General features: G+C 42.0%; 1 protein-coding gene across 5 annotated transcripts in view; it reads left to right on the forward strand.

The window, feature by feature from the left end:
- tsc22d1 (TSC22 domain family, member 1) overlaps positions 1-21,778 on the forward strand; it is a 65,393-nt gene that overhangs the window by 40,293 nt on the left and 3,322 nt on the right. Inside the window, exon 1 of one of the 5 annotated variants that reach the window (XM_035749541.2) lies at positions 8,207-8,472. The exons of 1 other annotated variant lie outside the window; for it this stretch is intronic. In XM_035749541.2, the coding sequence (XP_035605434.1) occupies positions 8,387-8,472 (86 nt within the window). In that variant the 5' untranslated portion in view covers positions 8,207-8,386. Of the gene's footprint in view, positions 1-8,206; positions 8,473-17,801; positions 17,876-20,189; positions 20,213-20,832; positions 21,233-21,778 lie in introns of those variants that run through there. 3 more of the 5 variants (XM_035749542.2, XM_035749543.2, XM_035749540.2) reach the window with 3 other exon arrangements.

Consider the following 21,778-nt stretch of genomic DNA (forward strand, 5'->3'; position numbering starts at 1 on the left):
AAAGACTGTTAAATATCTGCTCCGAATTAAGATTTCTAGATGTCTACAGAAAGAATGGGACGTCAGCTATGACATGGCACCTTGAGTTTGAAGAAATCTCTTTTGGTTATTGAAGTGAAGTGGATTTACACCTTGTAATGGAATTATGGTAATGGCATTACATCATGGATTCCTTATCTCTACTACACAGAAATGCAGAATTATGGATATGAATGTCATTCTCATATTTCACAAATCTGGTCATCACAGCAGATCACATTAGACTACAGTGCAGTACAATACAGCAGGGTAGAGTTTAGTGCAGTACAGTACAATATACTGTACGACTTTTCTGTACAGTATTGTACTGTGCTCTACTCATTGTACTGTAATGTACTGTGCTGTCCAAACTTGTTAAATATAATTCTATGATGTGTTCAGATTTGGTCCGGTTCGTCTGTGGACGGTAACATCAAGGCCAGGGTGGAGTGACCATATCTCAACTACTTTTCAACGTTGTTGATGTCCGGTGTTGGTCAGTGCTCAGTGGGTGTGGATGCTGGTCACAGTGAATGGAAATAGTGGCTCATGGGTAGGTGTCAGTAAGAGCTGGGAAGAGGTTATATTAACTGGAGGGAGGGGTTGTCCAGACTGTTTTAACTCTCTTGGTTTGACAACCAGATACAGAAAGAGTAAGAAAACGGCTATGAGTTGAACATAACAGTATGCCAGTGGAAGGGAGGACGTTAGCATGTGACCCAACTGTGGTTTGTCACTTATGATTTCCCATTGTAGCCAATTCAGTTGCAGTAATTCCATTCCCAAATTGGTAACGGAGTTACGAGTTTTAATCACTTAATAATTCATGAATAAAATTGATATCAGTAAAATCGCTATGATTGGTAAGTCTTTCATTATTTGTTACTCTGTGAACTTTCATTATCCTCCCTCATGATGGAGAGAAATTAAAAAATATCTTAAAATATGCAGGGTTTTGGTAACGGAATTACAGGGCAATATTTCTTAAAGATATTTCTCAATTTAACTAAATATGTGTTGATATTCTGTGAACATTGTGTTTTGATGCATTTCTGATACCTTTTTAAGACCTTTTCTGGTAGAATCGATACTCTTAGCTTTCATTTGACACCCAATTTGATATGCCGGACCAGACAGATGGACAGATGAAGAGAGGGATGGATTGGGTGGGAGGGCAGGGGGAGTTTGAGCTGAAAATCTGGTAGTGTTGTGTTATTTTTGGGGATCTCCATTAGAGGTCGACCGATTATGATTTTTCAACGGCGATACCGATTATTGGAGGGCCAAAAAAGCCGATACCGATTTAATCGGACAATTTATAAAATATATATCTATATCTATATAGATATATAGATATATATGAGATATAGATATATATGAGATATAGATGTATATATATGAGATATATATGAGATATATATAGATATATATGAGATATATATGAGATAGATATAGATATATAGATATATAGATATAGATATATATATATATATATATATATATATATATATATACATTTTTTTATATATATATTATTTTAAAAAATGTGTGTGTGTATATATATATATATATTTATATTGTAATGACAATTACAACAATACTGAATGAACACTTATTTTAACTTAATATAAAACATAAAATCAATTTAGCCTCAAATAAATAATGAAACATGTTCAATTTGGTTTATATAATGCAAAAACAAAGTATGTGCCATGTAAAAAAGCTAATGTTTAAGTTCCTTGCTCAAAACATGAGAACATATGAAAGTTGGTGGTTCCTTTTAACATGAGACTTAAATATTCCAAGGTAAGAGGTTTTCGGTTGTAGTTAATATAGTATTTATAGGACTATTTCTCTCTATACTATTTGTATTTCATATACCTTTGACTATTGGATGTTCTTATAGGCACTTTAGTATTGCCAGTGTAACAGTATAGCTTCCGTCCCTCTCCTCGCCCCTACCTGGGCTCGAACCAGGAACACTCGAAGCATCGTTACCCATCGCCCCACAAAAGCCGAGCCTTCGGTCATTAATAAGATTGAATCCAGAAACTATAATTTCTAAAACAAAACGTTTATTTCAGTGAAATACGGAGCCTTTCGGTATTTGATTTAACGGGTGGCGTCCCAAAGTCTAAATATTCTTGTTACATTGCACAACCTTCAATGTATGTCATAATTACATAAAATTCTGTCAAATTAGTTCGCAATGAGCCAGGCAGCCCAAACTGTTGCATATACCCTGACTCTGCGTGCAATGAACGCAAGAGAAATTATCATTTTGCTGCTCAGTAGAACATGAGCTGCACAGGAGTACAGAGCACATCACACAAATACGGACATGCATGCATGAACACACTACCCGCTAACAGAGCAACAGTCCACAAGAACACAATGCCTCCAACTTATAGTACACTTGACACGTGTGTTTGCTCTAGTTCTAAAGAATCTTTGGGAAAAGCACAAAGCCTGTCCAATGCATTTAAAAGCAGGTGGCTGGTTTACACTCTACGTCAGGCATGGGCAAAGGCCGGCCCAGGGGCCGTATGCGTAATCATGCTCCGGTCACATGAAGAATTTGTGATTGTAAAGTTTTGAAGAATGTATTTGTTATTCAAATTAAAAGCCCAATGAATACTCACCTTTGTGTCATGATTTAACTCCCACCGCTTGTGGGACTTTTATTTTGAAGGCACATATAAATAACTTCATAAGGACAGACAGTGACTGACAGGCTGACACACACGTCAGTTGCAAATAGTAGCTAGCGAGAAATTGTGCTAAAATTAGTTTTTCAAAGGAAAGTAGACAATGAATGTAGGGTGTTCCAGCCAAGAGTGGACATCGAAATATTTATTTATTGAGGTATCAGGTAAAGCTGTGTGCAGAGAGAGCATCGCTATCTTGAAAGACTACAACTTGTCCTGACACTTCCAGACAAAGCATGCAGAGAAATATAGGAATATGTCTTCTGAGCAGAGGGCATCGAAAGAGTTGCTTTCTCAGTTGCATAAGGACTTTTGACAACTGCATTCAGAAAACAACGGAATTGCGAGAGCTAGCTATGTACTGTCCCATAAAAGTGATAAAGATGGCAAGCATTTCGCTGAGGGCAAATTAATTAAATAATTTTTTGACTCTGCAGCAGTACTTTGCCCCGACAAAAAAAGTTTCTCTGTCAAGACGAACAGTGACATGGTGTGTTGTGGACTTCGCAGAGAATATGGAACAACAGTTGAAAGACGAGGTAAAGGATTTCACCTATTTCTCCTTGGCCCTGGATGAGAGCAGTGATGCATGTGACACGAGGCATAACCCCAGACTGTGCAATTACCGAGGAGCTTGCTTCAGTGCAGTCAATGAAGAACACAACCACACGGAAATATTTATTGGAGGAGGTTAAGTGTGTGGCAAAGCTGGGACTGAGTATTGAAAGGTTATCCAGTGTGACCACTGATGGGTGCCCAAACTTGACAGAAAAAAACATTAGCCTTTTGAAAAGGATACAACATCAAGTAGCTGAGCTGAAGCCAGATCAGAAAATAATTTTCCCGCATTGCATTTTTCATCAGAAGGTGCTCTGTAAATGTGTTCTGAAAATGAGCCATGTTGTGGATACAGTCACTAAAGTGGTAAACTTCTTAAGAGCAAAATCATTAAACCACAACCAGTTTGTCTCACTGTTGGAAGAGACAGTCGGGTCATGCAGAGCTCCCCTTCCACACAAACGTGAGATGGCTGAGTTTGGGGAAGGTGCTTAAAAGGGTGCGGGACCTGAAGTCGGAGATTGCTGAGTTTTTGCAAATGGAAGGAAATATGTGGAATCCCATCAACTGCAAGATAAAGAATGGTTGGCTGATTTTTTCCTTCACTGTGGACATCATGGCCCTCATGAATGAACTGAATTCCAAACTACAAGGGAAGGTCATTTTTGCACATTAGATGTACAGCCTTGTCAGCCTTCAAGGGAAAATGACTCATCCTGACCTGCCAAGTAGAAGCCAACAATCTCACCCACCTTCTGACACTACTAGTCTGTTCCCTATCAGATGACCAGCGGGGAGAAGTATACACGCTGCTGCGTGCTTTGAACAGTGAATGTTGAGGATTTCAAAGTGTTGGGAAATGACATGCTGTTGGTTTCCTCTCCTTTCACCTTCAATGTGGATAATGCTTCTGACCTGCAACTTGAGCTTATCCATCTTCAGAGTGATGCAGCGATTGGAGAACTATTCAAACAATGTCACTGATGAGGTTCTATGCATCTCTTGATGAACAAAACTTTCCAAAGATTAGGAGTTCTGCTCAGATGTTTGTACTGTTTGGGTCAACCTATGTATGTGAACAGATTATAAGACGTCAAGGCACAGATAATCTCTTACTGACTCTCACCTCTCAGAAATCCTGCCCATAGCGACGTCAGAAACTAGACCTGACTTCACTGCTCTAGTCAATGCCCATCAGAGAATTGATTGAGTCGTTTAAATGTAATGTTGAGCGCTCTCTCTCTCTTGTGTTTTTGTGCATACCTGTTAACAAGAGTTCTGTCCGTGGTGCTGAATGCACAGTGTACTTTACCCTCCGTGTAGTTCATTGCATGTTTAAAAATGAAAATACCTACCAAAAGGAGAATGTGGATGTGGTTTATTTCTGTGCATTTTAAAGTTAAATTAGTAGCATATCTGGATGTGATTTCCAGTAGATATCTGTCAACACAGTCATACACATGTATAATCCTGTAATATGATTCTGGCCTGCGATGGAAAATAATTGTCCAGGCCTGCTCTACATGAACACATCTGCCCTCAGCTTAACCCTTCTGTTAACTGTGGCAGGTAATATGGCTGCGTTCTCACAGGCAGCCCAATTCTATTTTTGTTCCCAGATCTGGTTTGCCAAAATACCTATTCGTGAAAAAATCTGCCTAATTGTGTGTGAGAGCTTGTATGTGCTGAATTTGGCATTGTTGATTACTGACACACTGTTCATTTAGTTTATACTGACAGTATATTGATGAGGATCTGTACTAGGTTACTTCACATGAATACTGTATGATTATTTTATTTTTTTATGCATTTTTATCTAGACTTATCCAGTCTAATTTCCCATTAAAGAAAAACAATTTGTACATAATATATTATGGATTATGATCTATTATCTGGTTCAAACCAGCAGGTAGTGTGAAGGCCTGGTCTGGATTTACAATCACAAACCATCCATCTGTCTCGTGTGTGTGTGTGTGTGTGTGTGTGTGTGTGTGTGTGTGTGTCCAGGTTAGTGTGGAAGGGCCAACCAATCCCGTTTGATTAAGCTATCACGCAGGGGGTCCATATAATGCACTATAACATGTGACTGACCCCTAACATTTGATGAGTGTGCAGTATTATACATCCAACTCAGCTTAGCCCTCCCAATCCCCTCAGCTGCTGCAGTGGAAGTAATGTTCTGGTTTGTCTAGCCGCCTGGAGTTAGAACATCATGTTCTAGGCCAATGTATAGAGCCCCCCCCCCCTCCTTCTTTCCCTCTCCTCTTCACTCTAGTGTCATCGTCCCCTCTTCCTCTCCCATCGCCCCAAATCGGACAGCTCTGCCATTGTCTCTGTGGATAAGCCCCAGTTCATACCACACACACTGATGTGGCCTAGCTGTGTTGGTGGTTACATGTGGAGGGGAGCAGCAGTTGGTTCTAGGCTTTAGTAAAGCCCCCCCTTGTCACTTCTCACATCAACAGCCCAGTGGCTCCACACAGACTGACTGGAGGGACACCACTGTTACAGATGCAGGCACGACTGACTGTTTCTTTCCCCATCTCTCTGTTTGTCTCTGTCCCTCTCTCTCTTTCTGCTTTCTGTCCCCCTCTCGCTTTCTGTCCCCCTCTCTCTTTCTGCTTTCTGTCCCCCTCTCTCTTTCTGCTTTCTGTCCCCCTCTCTCTTTCTGCTTTCTGTCCCCCTCTCTCTTTCTGCTTTCTGTCCCCCTCTCTCTTTCTGCTTTCTGTCCCCCTCTCTCTTTCTGCTTTCTGTCCCCCTCTCTCTTTCTGCTTTCTGTCTCTCTTTCTGCTTTCTGTCTCTCTTTCTGCTTTCTGTCTCTCTTTCTGCTTTCTGTCTCTCTTTCTGCTTTCTCTCTTTCTGCTTTCTCTCTCTCTTTCTGCTTTCTGTCTCTCTTTCTGCTTTCTGTCTTCCCTCTTTCTGTTGCCCCTTCATGGTTCATGTAAGAATTGCCAGCTTTCCCGCCCCAGATCATCCTCTTTGAGCGCTGTGTGTTCAACAGGTCTTTGAGCAGTGCATCAGGTGTTTGTGTTTTCGGAGTGTTAGTCCTGCTAATACCAGGTTTCACGCCACATTAGTCATACCTGCTGCTCTTGTTTTTCTTACAAACACCTTTCTTAGTAGACCTGTACTGATCTTAATGTTTGAGCATACTTGTTGAATGGTGGGCTGTAAAAGCTTTATCTGAACCTATCAAGATGTATTGGATCCAGTTGACCACATGATTTTTAGTGATTTTGGGGGGGGGGAAACTATCACAGTATTATTTTGGACAATATTATATCGATACTTGACTCCATACTTGTTTTTTTCACTAGGTAGAATTATTGAATGCTAGTAGGGTGTACCTACGTCAACTCCGGTATTTATCATCATATAGCTTGTAATCCATCTTTTCTTTCTTTTTTTTTAGTAGTGGGCCAAAATGTTTTCAGCACTTTTTTTTATTTCCATGAATGATCAACTCATTTTATCATGCTTTCTCGTTTCTCTGCAGCAGACATATAGTGAGCAATATATTTGGAACATCAAATCACAATAAAATTGCTGTATCGAATCACAATACATATAGAATCTTGAGAATTGCAATACATATCGTATCGACACCCAAGTATGGTGATAATACCGTATCGTGAGGTCCCTGGCAATTCCTCTCTCTCGCTCTCTGAGACAGAGCAACGTGCTGAGGCGGTGTATCTGGTCCATTCTCCCCTGGTGAGAGCCGGAGAGAGTAGGACTGAGCTCTGTTGTTTGACCTGCTGCTGTCAGCCCAAATGTTCAAATGGCACCTCTCTCACCCTCTCCCTTTCTACCTCTCTCACGCCACAACCTAATGCCAAAATGGCTACTCATAATTTTCCCACAGTGAATTACTCTATCCAAAGTTGTCCTATCCAGGCTTGAAACTTCCGGTATAGTCACATTTTTGGGCTATGGAAATGAGAGCCGAGATGTCCCATTGGTGATATGACAGTATAAACTGGGGAATATTCTTAAAATAGACCTACATGGAATCACCATCAGACAGTGAATGTTAAGACTTGCTATTTATAAACTGGGAGTTGTGTAATAAGTAGGCTATTATATATGGTAGGGATTAGACTGAAATTACAGGGGCAGCATCTTTAACCCACTGTTTCCCAAACAAATACAATATGACTGGATCAATCCCCTCAGGGTTAATTTGGCCAGGCATAATTAGGAGAACAATTACAATAAAAATACAGTTTGTTCTACGACATACTATTTTCCACCAAATCACCATCTTTGGGCCTCACTAGTCCTCCATAATCGTTCACTTGAATTTACCAACAATCAGAGCACTTGTAGCCCTAAAAGGTGTCGTAATCAATAAAAGTTATTGGATAGCGCATGAAGTATGTGGTCAGTTGTGTATGATTTAATGTCTCATCATGGATCAGGTCAGTGTTCTTTAGGCTAAACTGCAACAGTTAGACATGTGACCAACAAAGCCCCCCTCTGACTCAGCCCACAGTGTATTTGAACAGGTAAGCCCCCCCTGCTTTGTCCTTGCCTGTGGTGTTCCCCTGACCCAGGCTGCTGGCTGATAGTCTGCAGTCGTGTGTGTTGTACTCGTTCTGTGCGTGCAGGTGTTAAGCCCACTGTTAGCCCGCCCTACTGATGAGAAGTGACAGGAAAAGACCTGGCTCAAGTACAGGGGCCAGACTCCCTGCCTTAAATGGGGGTCAGGGGTCCGTCCTAAACACAGAGGGCTCCAAATGTACCCCACTCTGAAGGGAGAGGGCTCACCAGGGAGAGGAGTAGAAGCGGTGCTCATCAGGGCAGAAGCTAATCTGTGTTGATGCTTTTATGTAACTAGGTCACATGACCTCGCTGTGATGTCACGTCTGCCCTACACTTGTTTTTGCTCAATCAGTCGCTAGTTCTCCTGCCTTGGAGACGCATGCAGAGGATTGACACACACACACACCAACCGACACACGCAGCCCTGGCTTGTCCCCCCATCTCTACCACTGCTCTCCACACTCTGGTGGGACTCAGAGAAGATAAAAAGAAAGGGAGCGAGGGACTAGAAAAGAGGAATATCTTATTCTATCGGAGGAGAGTGAACAAACAGCCCGATGAGAGAGCGGGTGGTCCGGGTGCAAGGCCAGGACGAGATGGCCATGAAGCTGCTGTTCTGGGAACTGGAGCAGCACCTTAAGAGGTAAACTAAGACTTAAACTGGAGACAATATCGACCTCGTCCCCCCTTCCTGGATCTAGTCTACTGTTGACAATACTGACCTAGTAGTCCCCCCTTACTGGATCTAGTCTACTGTTGACAATACTGACCTAGTCCTCCCCTACCATGTCTGCTAACAGGGTTAGTGTCTTAAGACTGTAGTTGAAGAGGTATAGAACGTAATTTTAAAATGGCAATGGAGACTTGATCACGTGACTTGAGAGAGCTGGTGCGCTGCGCTGGTTGTAGCAGAAGGGTGGGGGAAGGGCAAGAGGTGCGGGGGCCGGTATGTGTGGCACGGAGGAAGATAGCGAAAGTAGCCAAACCGACTCGTGCTAGTTAGATTACCTATTGCATCAACAAGTGTGTCTATCATACCATCTGGTAGTGCCTCTCTTGACTGCACCAAGTCATTGCAAAGAAGCTAGCTAGCTACAGTAGCAAGCATAGCTGCGGAAAGTAGTTTGGGGGTGTAGGTGCAGGGTTTTTTTCATGGTGGGGGGGGGGTGTTCTGGAGCAACTTTTTGCCCGCGCTGCAGACTGCTATATATTTCTCACTTTGTCATTTGTATTTCATAGACCTTTGACTATTGAATGTTCTTATAGGCACTATAGTATTGCCAGCCTAATCTCAGGAGTTGATAGGCTTGAAGTCATAAACAGTGCTGTGCTTCAAGCATTGTGGAAAGCTGCTGGTAAATGGAGGAAAGTGCGGTTTGAATGAATGCTTACGAGCCTGCTGCTGCCTAACACCGCACAATCAGACAGCTCTATCAAATATCAAATTATAGACTTAATTGTAATATAATAAACATAGAAATACGAGCCTTAGGTCATTAATATGGTCAAATCCGGAAACTTATAATTTTGAAAAGAAAAAGTTTATTCTTCCAGTGAAATACGGAACTAGTCCATCATACAGAACTAGTTCCCGGCTGCACATCACAAAAGGACCGTTTGAAAAGCGCCAATTAAGATTATAATTTTGATTACAACATGCGCAGAGGCTCTTTCTGTTTTAATGGAATAGGGTCAAAAAGAATTTCAGCTCAGATTTACTCGAGGCATACAACACAGTGTAGGTAAGACCTACAGGCCTAGTGTAGTAGTAGTAGTAGTAGTCATTCGGGTTCACAGTGTGGACTGAACCCAAAGTCTCCATACGGTTCTGTATGAATACATGTACCATTTAAACCACTGAATAACCGTGCCCATCCCTCGTTACGTGTTTTGGAGCTGTGGCTTCTTCCTTGCTGAGCGGCCTTTCAGGTTATGTCGATATAGTGCTCGTTTTACTGTGGATATAGATACTTTTGTACCTGTTTCCTACAGCGTCTTCATAAGGTCCTTTGCTGCTGTTCTGGGATTGATTTGCACTTTTTGCACCAAAGTACATTCATCTCTAGGAGACAATGTGTCTCCTTCCTGAGCGGTATGACTGCTGCATGGTCCCATGGTGTTTATACTTGCGTACTATTGTTTGTACAGATGAACGTGGTACCTTCAGGCATTTGGAAATTGCTCCCAAGGATGAACCAGACTTGTGGCATCTACAATTTGTTTTCTGAGGTCTTGGCTAATTTCTTTTGATTTCCCATGATGTCAAGCAAATAGGCACTGAATTTGAAGGTAGGCCTTGAAATACATCCACAGGTACACCTCCATTTGACTCAGATGATGTCAATTAGCCTATTAGAAGCTTCTAAAGCCATGGCATTTTCTGTCATTTTCAAAGCTGTTTAAACGCACAGTCAACTTAGTGTATGTAAACTTCTGACCCACTGGAATTGTGATACAGTGGATTTATTATAAGTGAAATAATCTGTCTGTATGCAATTGTTGGAAAATGACTTGTGTCATGCAGAAAGTACATGTCCAAACCAACTTGCCAAAACTATAGTTTGTTAACAAGAAATGTGTGGAGTGGTTGAAAAACAAGTTTTAATGACTAACATAAGTATATATATATATATATATTACTGCTCAAAAAAATAAAGGGAGCACTAAAATAACACTGAATAACACCTAAATCTGAATAAATAAAATATTCTTATTAAATACTTTTTTTCCTTTACATAGTTGAATGTGCTGACAACAAAATCACACAAACGATCAATGGAAATCAAATTGATCAATCCATGGAGGTCTGGATTTGGAGTCACACTCAAAATTAAAGTGGAAAACCACACTACAGGCTGATCCAACTTTGATGTAATGTCCTTAAAACAAGTCAAAATGAGGCTCAGTAGTGTGTGTGTGGCCTCCACGTGCCTGTATGACCTCCCTACAACGCCTGGGCATGCTCCTGATAAGGTGGCGGATGGTCTCCTGAGGGATCTCCTCCCAGACCTGGACTAAAGCATCCGCCAACTCCTGGACAGTCTGTGGTGCGACGTGGTGTTGGTGGATGGAGCGAGACATGATGTCCCAGATGTGCTAAATTGGATTCAGGTCTGGGGAACGGGCGGGCCGGTACATAGCATCAATGCCTTCCTCTTGCAGGAACTGCTGACACACTCCAGCCACATGAGGTCTAGCATTGTCTTGCATTAGGAGGAACCCAGGGCCAACCGCACCACCATATGGTCTCACAAGGGGTCTGAGGATCTCATCTCGGTACCTAATGGCAGTCAGGCTACCTCTGGCGAGCACATGGAGGGCTGTGCGTCCCCCCAAAGAAATTCCACCCCACACCATGATTGACCCACCGCCAAACTGGCCATGCTGGAGGATGTTGCAGGCAGCAGAACGTTCTCCACGGCGTCTCCAGACTCTGTCACATCTGTCACGTGCTCAGTGTGAACCTGCTTTCATCTGTGAAGAGCACAGGGCGCCAGTGGCAAATTTGCCAATCTTGGTGTTCTCTGGCAAATGCCAAACGTCCTGCACGGTGTTGGGCTGTAAGCACAATCCCCACCTGTGGACGTCGGGCCCTCATACCACCCTCATGGAGTCTGTTTCTGACCGTTTGAGCAGACACATGCACATTTGTGGCCCGCTGTAGGTCATTTTGCAGGGCTCTGGCAGTGCTCCTCCTTGCACAAAGGAGGAGGTAGCGGTCCTGCTGCTGGGTTGTTGCCCTCCTACGGCCTCCTCCACGTCTCCTGATGTACTGGCCTGTCTCCTGGTAGCTCCTCCATGCTCTGGACACTACGCTGACAGACACAGCAAACCTTCTTGCCACAGCTCACATTGATGTGCCATCCTGGATGAGCTGCGCTACCTGAGCCACTTGTGTGGGTTGTAGACTCGTCTCATGCTACCACTGGAGTGAAAGCACCGCCAGTATTCAAAGTGACCAAAACATCAGCCAGGAAGCATAGGAACTGAGAAGTGGTCTGTGGTCACCACCTGCAGAACCACTCCTTTATTGGGGGTGTCTTGCTAATTGCCTATAATTTCTACCTGTTGTCTATTCCATTTGCACAACAGCATGTGATATTTATTGTCAATCAGTGTTGCTTCCTAAGTGGACAGTTTGATTTCACAGAAGTGTGATTGACTTGGAGTTACATTGTTGTTTAATTGTTCCCTTTATTTTTTTGAGCTGTGTGTGTGTGTGTGTGTGTGTGTGTGTGTGTGTGTGTGTGTGTGTGTGTACTACTGCTGGACTAAAACAATCTAAGTCGACCAAGCAATCTACCAGTCGACTAATTGGGGTCAGCCCTAAGGGGTTTCCAAACATTTTCACTCGGAGGCACTCCTTTCCAGATTTGGGGAACATCCTGCACATTTGGGGCACTGTTAATGACAAACTGTTCACACACATCTTGTTGGTGGAGAGAATTTTGCATGTTTAAAGCTTATTTCCTGCAACAACAAAAAAATGTGTTTTAAAAGCTACTTTACTTGCAATTCTATACGTTTTGACATCTAATGTGTATTCATGTGATATTTGAGTGAGAAAAAAATTACAACAATATCTAAAAACCTAAATAAAAAAACGTTAGGAGACATGTTATAGTTGATCTGGACATTTCTGATAAGTTATAAATAGCTCTAAGGTATGCAATAACTAAAATGACAAGAGGAACCAAGGATGCACTTCCCAATTTAAAAATTGCACCTTGTGCGTTCTACTATTACAACTTTCAAGAGTAAGTTTCATGCCTGACTGAGTTCCAGTCAAAAAATAAAGTGTTTGGGAACCACTGGTTTAAAGTGTCACTTCATTTGTCAGTTTAGTTGTGTGATGGTTGCGTGGAGGTTGCATGCTGATTGCATGGCTTTGGTTAGTATGTGGTTGGTGCATGCATGATGTTGGTGAGTGTTTTTCTTGATATTAGTGTGGGATTGGGATCAGAGAATCACTGACTTCAGTAGGTCTCCAACTTAACTATGCAATATGCAGCCATATGGCACTAAAGGCCCAGCTACATAATGGTCAAAATGTTAGACTACATGGAGCTTTTAATAGATTTGATCTTAGATCTGTGTTTAGGGACCCTCTACATCTACCTGTTGAGCCCATACTCCATCCCATAAACTGCTTGTCAGTAAATCACATATTGAATGGACAAAAGAAGCAGTATTGTCAGAATTGGTGCTCAAATACCTGGGTCCGAGCCAGAATGGCCCATGTATGTTACCTACTTATTTTTTTTTATTATCATTTGTTTTTATTTAGGGTTTGGGTTAAGGGTGGGGTTGATAAATACTGTGCTTTCAACCTTTCCATTATGCCAGATAGTGACCTCTGACCTCGGCTATATGCTGCTTGTCATTGGCTGCGTACGTATAGATCAGTGACACTGAGAAGGTACAGAACATTGGTTAAGCGCAGCTTCCTGAAAGCCTGTCCCAGTATGCCCCTGGGTGCTTTATGAATGGAGCCCAGTATAGCTCAGGGCTAAGTAGCTTTGGTCGCAGTGTCACCGTGTTGTATGTGTTTAGGTAGACTGAGGTTAGGTCGTGCGCTTCCCAGGTGTATATTTGGGTCTTTATTTGGGTTAAAGACACCTCCAGGCAAAGAGGACAGGAAGTGTAGAAAACATTAGGAACACCTGCTCTTTCCATGACATGGCTTTCACCTGGTCAACCTATGATCACTTATTGTTGTCACCTGTTAAATCCACTTCAATCAGTGTAATTGAAGGGGAGGAGACGGGTTAAAGAAGGATTAGACAATTGAGGCATTTAATTTTACCTTTATTTAACCAGGCAAGTCAGTTAAGAAGACATGTATTGTATATGTGCGCCATTCAGAGGGTGAGACGAGATTTAAGTGCCTTTGAACGAGGTGTGGTAGTATGTGCCAGGCGCACTGGCTTGAGTGTGTCAAGAACTGCAACGCTGCTGCGTTTTTCAATTTCAACAGTTTCCTGTGTGTATCAGAATGCTGTTTTCAACTTTCTGAATGCTCGGCTGTGAAAAGCCAAGTGACATTTACTCCTGATGTTTGACCTGTTGCACCCTCTACAACAACTGTGATTATTATTTGCCCATGCTGGTCATCTATTAGAAAAATCTGTCCTTAATGGCCATGTACTGTTATAAATCTCCACCCCGCACAGTCAGAGCCTGGATCCTCTCTAGGTTTCTTCATAGGTTCCTGCCTTTCCAGGGAGTTTTTCCTAGCCACTGTGCTTCTACATCTGCATTGCTTGCTGTTGGGGATTTTAGGATGGGTTTCTATATAGCACTTTGTGACATCTGCTGCATTTGATTGAATGGTCCACCACCCAAAGGACATCCAGCCAACTTGACACAACTGTGGGAAGCATTGGACTCAATATGGGCCAGCATTCCTATGGTATGCTTTCGACACCTTGTAGAGTCTATTACCTAACAAATTGAGGCCAGTCTGAGGGCAAAAGGGTGTGCAACTCAATATTAGCAAGGTGTTCCTAATGTTTGTACCCTGTGTATATTCACTGTAGAGTTCGACCGATTAATCAGAATGGCCGATTTAATGTTTTCATAACAATCGGAAATCTATATTTTTGTTCGCCGATTTCATTTATTTTGAATACCTTTATTTAACTAGGCAAGTCAGTTAAGAACACATTCTTATTTTCAATGACGGCCTAGGAACGGTGGGTTAACTGCCTTGTTCAGGGGCAGAACGACAGATTTTCACCTTGTCAGCTCGGGGGATCCAATCTTGCAACCTTACAGTTAACTAGTCCAACGCAATAACGACCCGCCTCTCTCTCGTTGCACTCCACAAGGAGACTGCCTGTTACGCAAATGCAGTAAGCCAAGAACAGTTGCTAGCTAGCATTAAACTTATCTTTATAAAAAACAATCAATCATAATCAACAGTTAACTACACATGGTTGATGATATTACTAGATATTATCTAGCGTGTCCGGCGTTGCATATAATCTGACTGAGCATCTAAGTATCTGACTGAGCGGTGGTAGGCAGAAGCAGGCGCGTAAACATTCATTCAAACAGCACTTTTGTGCGTTTTGCCAGCAGCTCCTCGTTGTGCGCTGTTTATGACTTCAAGCCTATCAACTCCAGAGATGAGGCTGGTGTAACCGAAGTAAAATGGCTGGCCAGTTAGCGCGCGCTAATAGCGTTTCAAACGTCACTCGCTCTGAGCCTTCTCGTAGTTGTACCCCTTGCTCTGCATGGTGAACACTGCTTCGATGGTGGCTGTTGTCGTTGTGTTGCTGGTTCGAGCCCATAGAGGTGCGAGGAGAGGGACGGAAGCTATACTGTTACACTGGAAATACTAAAGTGCCTATAAGAACATCCAATAGTCAAAGGTTAATGAAATACAAATGGTATAGAGGAAAATAGTCCTATAATTCCTATAATATCTACAACCTAAAACTTCTTACCTGGGAATATTGAAGACTCATGTTAAAAGGAACCAACAGCTTTCCTATGTTCTCATGTTCTGAGCAAGGAACTGAAACATTAGCTTTCCTACATAGCACAATATTGCACTTTTACTTTCTTCTCCAACACTTTTGTTTTTGTATTATTTAAACCAAATTGAACATGTTTCATTATTTACTTGAGGCTAAATTGATTTTATTGATGTATTATATTAAGTTCAAATAAGTCTTCAGTATTATTGTAATTGTCATTATTACAAATACATCTTTAAAAATCGTCCGATTAATCGGTATCGGCTTATTTGGTCCTCCAATAATCGGTATCGGCGTTGAATAATCATTATCGGTCGACCTCTAATTCACTGTTACTGTTGGATGGACTCAGTACTGAGCACTGGGCTATGTTTGAACCTCAGACTAACACCAAGCCAACTCCTGCAGAACTAGATAACAACTTTCTGTGAATTGTGTGTAAAGACGGACACCTTTCCTATGACTGATAGATCTGTGAATAACTGGATGAAAGGGTGGCCTTAATGACTATGTAGTAGCCTATTTTGTGTTTATCGTAAATGTGCTCCCAAGTGGCGCAGCGGTCTATGGCACATTTACATTACATTTAAGTCATTTAGCAGACGCTCTTATCCAGAGCGACTTACAAATTGGTGCATTCACCTTATGACATCCAGTGGAACAGCCACTTTACAATAGTGCATCTAAATCTTTTAAGGGGGGGGTGAGAAGGATTACTTTATCCTATCCTAGGTATTCCTTAAAGAGGTGGGGTTTCAGGTGTCTCTGGAAGGTGGTGATTGACTCCGCTGTCCTGGCATCGTGGGGGAGTTTGTTCCACCATTGGGGGGCCAGAGCAGCGAACAGTTTTGACTGGGCTGAGCGGGAACTGTACTTCCTCAGTGGTAGGGAGGCGAGCAGGCCAGAGGTGGATCAACGCAGTGCCCTTGTTTGGGTGTAGGGCCTGATCAGAGCCTGGAGGTACTGAGGTGCCGTTCCCCTCACAGCTCCGTAGGCACTGCATCTCAGTGCTAGAGCCGTCACTACAGACCCTGGTTCGATTCCAGGCTGTATCACAACCGGCCGTGATTGGGAGTCCCATAGGGAGGCGCACAATTTGCCCAGCGTCCGGGTTAGGGTTTTTGCCGGGGTCGGCCGTCATTGTAAATAAGAATTTGTTCTTATTTGTGTGCAAGGCTCTAGTGTGTGTCTCTAACTCTGTGTCTCTGTTTGGTATTAATCCCTGCACCCTGCTGGCAGGATTAAGACATTCTTCAACAGTGGCCACCCTCTCCCTCCCTTTATCCCACCCGTCCTCTCAGGTATCCCAGCCATCCTCTCTCCCTCCTTTCCTCCCAGGTAGTATGTGTAAAAGAGGGAACTTGCATAAATCATCCCAGCTCAGCACACAGCTTGTACACAGCGGGAGTCAGATTTCTGTCGTATGTGACTGTGTGGAATGTAAAATGTGGGACGGGTTGAGTTGTGTGAAGTGTTTTTTTTGTCTGTTTTTGAGTTGTGTTTAGGGTGTGTTTGAGATCTGTGTGTATATGATGTCTTGGATATGTGGATGAGTGTTCCACACTGTTCCATTCTTCCCCCAGAAGTACTGAGACTGCAACACTCAATCCCCTGTATGTGTGAAGGTTTTGTCTGCTGCACATAGTAGGCCAACTAGGATGCTCATCCACATCCTTGTCGTGTTATGGTTTGGTTTGCATTAAAATTAATATAGAAACTAGGATCTCTATGGTTAATGTTCTGGATTTCAACAAGAATGAAACCCTCACTAGGCCCTGTCTTATGAAATAAACAATGCTCTCATAGCTTTAGGCCTACTTTAGGGACTTGTTGTTCAGAAGTCCTCAAAGGCAGAATGTGCAATCCTCTCCCCTGGAACGTCAAGTCCATATTCACACATTCTAGCTCCCTGAGGCAAGCCTGCGCTTGTGTGTGTATGTGGAGTTTACGAAATAATTTTCTCAGCCAAAACTTTTACGCAAATTAACAGAAGCTTTTTTTGTTGTCTAACTCTAGGCCATTTTACTGACAGTTACTGTAGATGGATGGATCACCATAAAAGACAACCTTTAGGCCTTTACGGTGTCTTCCGTGACAAGCAAGGCATGTGTCCATGTGCATTCTGTACATCCAAGTACTGAAGTTGTATAACAAGAGAAAGTATATTTCTTTGATTTCAAGCTATAGTTTGGTGTAGTTCAGACTAGAGGTTGACCGATTAATCGGAATGGCCGATTTAATTAGGAACGATTTTCAAGTTTTCATAACAATCGGAAAACGGTAGTTTTGGACGCCGATTTAAAATAATAATAATAAAATTAAAATAAATGCAACACCTTTATTTAACTTCAAGTCAGTTAAGAACACATTCTTATTTTCAATGATGGCCTAGGAACGGTGGGTTAACTGCCTTGTTCAGGGGCAGAACGACAGCTCTTTACCTTGTCAGCTCGGGGATTCAATCTTGCAACCTTAACAGTTAACTAGTCCAACGCTCTAACCACCTGCCTCAGATTGCACTCCATGAGGAGCCTGCCTGTTACGCGAATGCAGTAAGCCACGGTAAGTTGCTAGCTACCATTAAACGTATCTTATAAAAACAATCAATCATAATCACTTAACTACACATGTTTGATATTACTAGTTTATCTAGCGTTGCATATAATCGATACGGTGCGTATTCGCGAAAAAGGACTGTCCTTGCTCCCATGTGTACCTAACCATAAACATCAATGCCTTTCTTAAAATCATATTTTTAAACCTGCATATTTAGTTAAAAGAAATCCAGGTTAGCAGGAAATATTACCCAGGTGAAATTGTCACTTCTCTTGCGTTCATTGCAGAGAGTCAGTGTATATGCAACAGTTTGGGCCGCCTAATTTGCCAGAATTTTACGTAATTATGACCTAACATTGAAGGTTGTGCAATGTAACAGGAATATTTAGACTGATGGATGCCACCCGTTAGATAAAATACGGAACGGTTCCGTATTTCACTGGAATAAGAAACTTGTTTTCGAGATGATAGTTTCCGGATTCGACCATATTAATGACCTAAGGCTCGTATTTCTGTGTGTTATAATTAAGTCTATGATTTGATAGAGCGGTCTGACTGGGTGGTGGTAGGCAGACGCAAGCTCGTAAGCATTAATTCAAACCGTACTTTTGTGCGTTTTGCCAACAGCTCTTTGCTGTGCTTCAAGCATTGCGCTGTTTATGACTTAAAGCCCATCAACTCCTGAGATTAGGCTGGTGTAACCGATGTGAAATGACTAGCTAGTTAGTGGGGTGCGCGCTAATAGCGTTTCAAACATTGCTCGCTCTGAGACTTGGAGTAATTGTTACCCTCGCTCTGCATGGGTAACGCTGCTTCGAGGGTGGCTGTTGTCGATGTGTTCCTGGTTCGAGCCCAGGTAGGAGCGAGGAGAGGGACAGAAGCTATACTGTTACACTGGCAATACTAGAGTGCCTATAAGAACATCCAATAGTCAAAGCGATATGAAATACAAATAGTCCTATAATAGAGAAATAATAGAGAAATAGTCCTATAATTCCTAGAATAACTACAACCTAAAACTTCTTACCTGGGAATATTGAAGACTCATGTTAAAAGCAACCACCAGCTTTCATATATTCTCATGTTCTGAGCAAGGAACTTAAATGTTAGCTTTCTTACATGGTACATATTGCACTTTTACTTCTCCAACATTTTATTTTTGCATTATTTAAACCAAATTGAACAGGTTTTATTATTTATTTGAGGCTAAATTGATTTTATTGATGTATTATATTAAGTTAAAATAAGTATTAATTCAGTATTGTTGTAATTGTCATTATTACAAATCAATGAAAAAAAAAATCGGCTGATTAATCAGTATCGGCCTTTTGGGGTCCTCCAATCGGTATTAGTGTTGATAAATCATAATCGGTCGACCTCTAGTTCAGACGCCAATGTTTCAGCAGCACTGAACAGATATCAGCCTGTGATGAGCTTGTCTCTGGTGCAAAATGGCTGCCATGGCATCACCCAGTTGCTTGCTGCACACAGATAATGGATATGTTGTGTTTCTTTGCCCCATACAATCGAAAGTGCTTGGAGCATCTGGAAAAGCGCTATTTAAAATGAACCCCTTAATTAAGTTGATGGATATCTCCTACCTCAGAATCAAAACATCTAAAGGTTCTTACAGCTCTTATTTCAGAGGTGTAGCTTTGGGTCAGGGAGAAGCCACCCCACCAGGCACTAGCCTATAGTTTCTGAGTCTGTAAATATGAGGAAGTGATCAGTTGAATCCGTGCTTTAGGTCTAATGGTGTGTTTGTGCTGTCTTTTTGATAGAATGGGTGGTCATTTTATCTTGTTTTGCCATGGTGGCATGAGTAGAAAAAGCCCAATATCTCCAGTAATGGTTGTCGTAAGGTGTGTTGGGCACAGGGCAGGTACATGTCTGACTTAGTGTAGACAAGTCAAGGACTCTGGATGGATAGTCTACAGCAGTGTTTCCCAAACCTCTCCTCAGCTGATTTAACTAATGAGAGGCTTGATGATTAGGTGACCATTTGAATCAGCTGTGCTAGTTCTGGAATAAATCAAATACCGGCTGAGGGTATTCGAGGAGGTTTGGTTAACAGGTCTACAGTCTCTGATTAGATTTTTCTAACATTATTTTCATGAGGACATTAACAAAACAAGTACATGTTATTATCCATCTTGCCTGTCAATTCACTTACCCACTCCTTAGTTTTTTGCTTACAGTCAATAGGTATTTTGTGTGGCTAAAGCTATTTTTTGGGGGGGGGACTGACACGCAACAGTTCTAATTTCTGGAGCACTAATAAAATTAGCAAATGCGTCTATCTAAAATAGAGACATGGTGCAAGGAGCATTTCAAGTGAATTTGGTTAGTATCTGACTCATCTATGGTTTGAGGGGCCTGTGTCCCTGGCACATATACAAAACGTGCTGGAAGAGTTCTGAATGCATTTGTTCACTTGTTGTAATTGGGTATTCTTAAATGGTTTGAGTAAATCCTGTGTGGACAGGAGTGTTGTTAACCTTGTGTGGGGCTGTGCTCATAGTAACCGCCAGGGGGCGGTATGTTGACGTGCAGAACTTGTATCCAATTCAGATATGTTCAGTTGTTTTTGGATCCACAACGATCTTGAAAGGTTATTTTCTACTGTGTGAATGATTGATTCGTTTTTGTTCATAATATACACTTTCATCACGTTTAGTCGTTTTGGTAGTTGTAAATGTACCAAATAAATTGTTCATTTGTCCATTTCTCGTGTGTAATTCCTGGTATTCAGACATTTCTTGGTAGCCTGATTCTCGACAAGTAAACATGTCCCTTTGTGTCTTTGAAGTACTGTCGTGTTCCTCATCTCATCCGGTTTTTCCCAGTTTCGGCAGAGGGTGCATCCTCTAAATAATTTATGAAAATGAAATCAGCTGAGCCGCAGGTAGGGGCGTTTTCTACATAGATTATGCAAATATTAGTATCCCTCCACCAATCGGGTGCATCGGAGCGCTGTTTTTCTTAGATGCATTATGCAAATGTCCCCGGGCTGCAGATTTTCAGCGGAGCGGAGATGAGCTGACCTTGGAGATTCTTTGTGCTGCAGCGGTAGATAGATGTTCAGGCTTCCCGGGATACGAGGCTTTTCTGAGGGGACATAAAGTGCCTGCTAACGCTACTCTGAAACACGGAACTAGAGAATGTGATTTGTGATACACGATAATCGTCTAGAGGAGTTTTTCGTTGCTTAAAGCTTGGATTATATCTGTGATATAGCATGAATAGTCCGTACTATACAACAGTGGCGATGGATCTCGGTGTTTGCCAGTTGAGGAATTTTTCTATCTCGTTTTTATCTTCGTTACTGAGCACGGATAGTTCACCTGTCAGGCTCGACAATAGGTAAATATATTTTACGATGACATTGTGCTGCAAGGAGGATGCCTATTGCTGGTAGCTAATATTATTTCTGTATTCCGAAAGAAGCGCTGCTTTATACACGGATCATACAACACTTAGTCTATGTATTATAGAGAACTTGATTATTAAAATAAAAGTATAGCCAAATGCCTTTGTTTTACGTTAATGCTGAGGCTGCCATTTTGATTGGGCTCAGTGAGAGAAAATGCACTTGTCGTGATGGGGCATTACTAGGAAGGCTTTGCTTATTGCTGGCCCAGGAAATGCTGTAGCTATAACCCCCTTAGTTGATTTACATTGAAGACAGTAAAATATCATTCGTTGATTTACATTGATGACAGTAATAGAACATGTACGGCTTTTTTTGTGGCATTTGAGATGAATAGTCTGCGGTCTATTCAATACACCCTGAACACTTGGCTCTAGAATGGTCTTCAGTCTAAGTGATGTCACCTGTATAAGGATATTTATACTGTATTTCATTGTATTGAATGACTGGTGTTAGATCTGCAACATCGACAGTAGTTG

Source organism: Oncorhynchus keta, chromosome 34, assembly GCF_023373465.1.
Source record: "Oncorhynchus keta strain PuntledgeMale-10-30-2019 chromosome 34, Oket_V2, whole genome shotgun sequence".
NCBI classification, from domain to species: domain Eukaryota; kingdom Metazoa; phylum Chordata; class Actinopteri; order Salmoniformes; family Salmonidae; genus Oncorhynchus; species Oncorhynchus keta.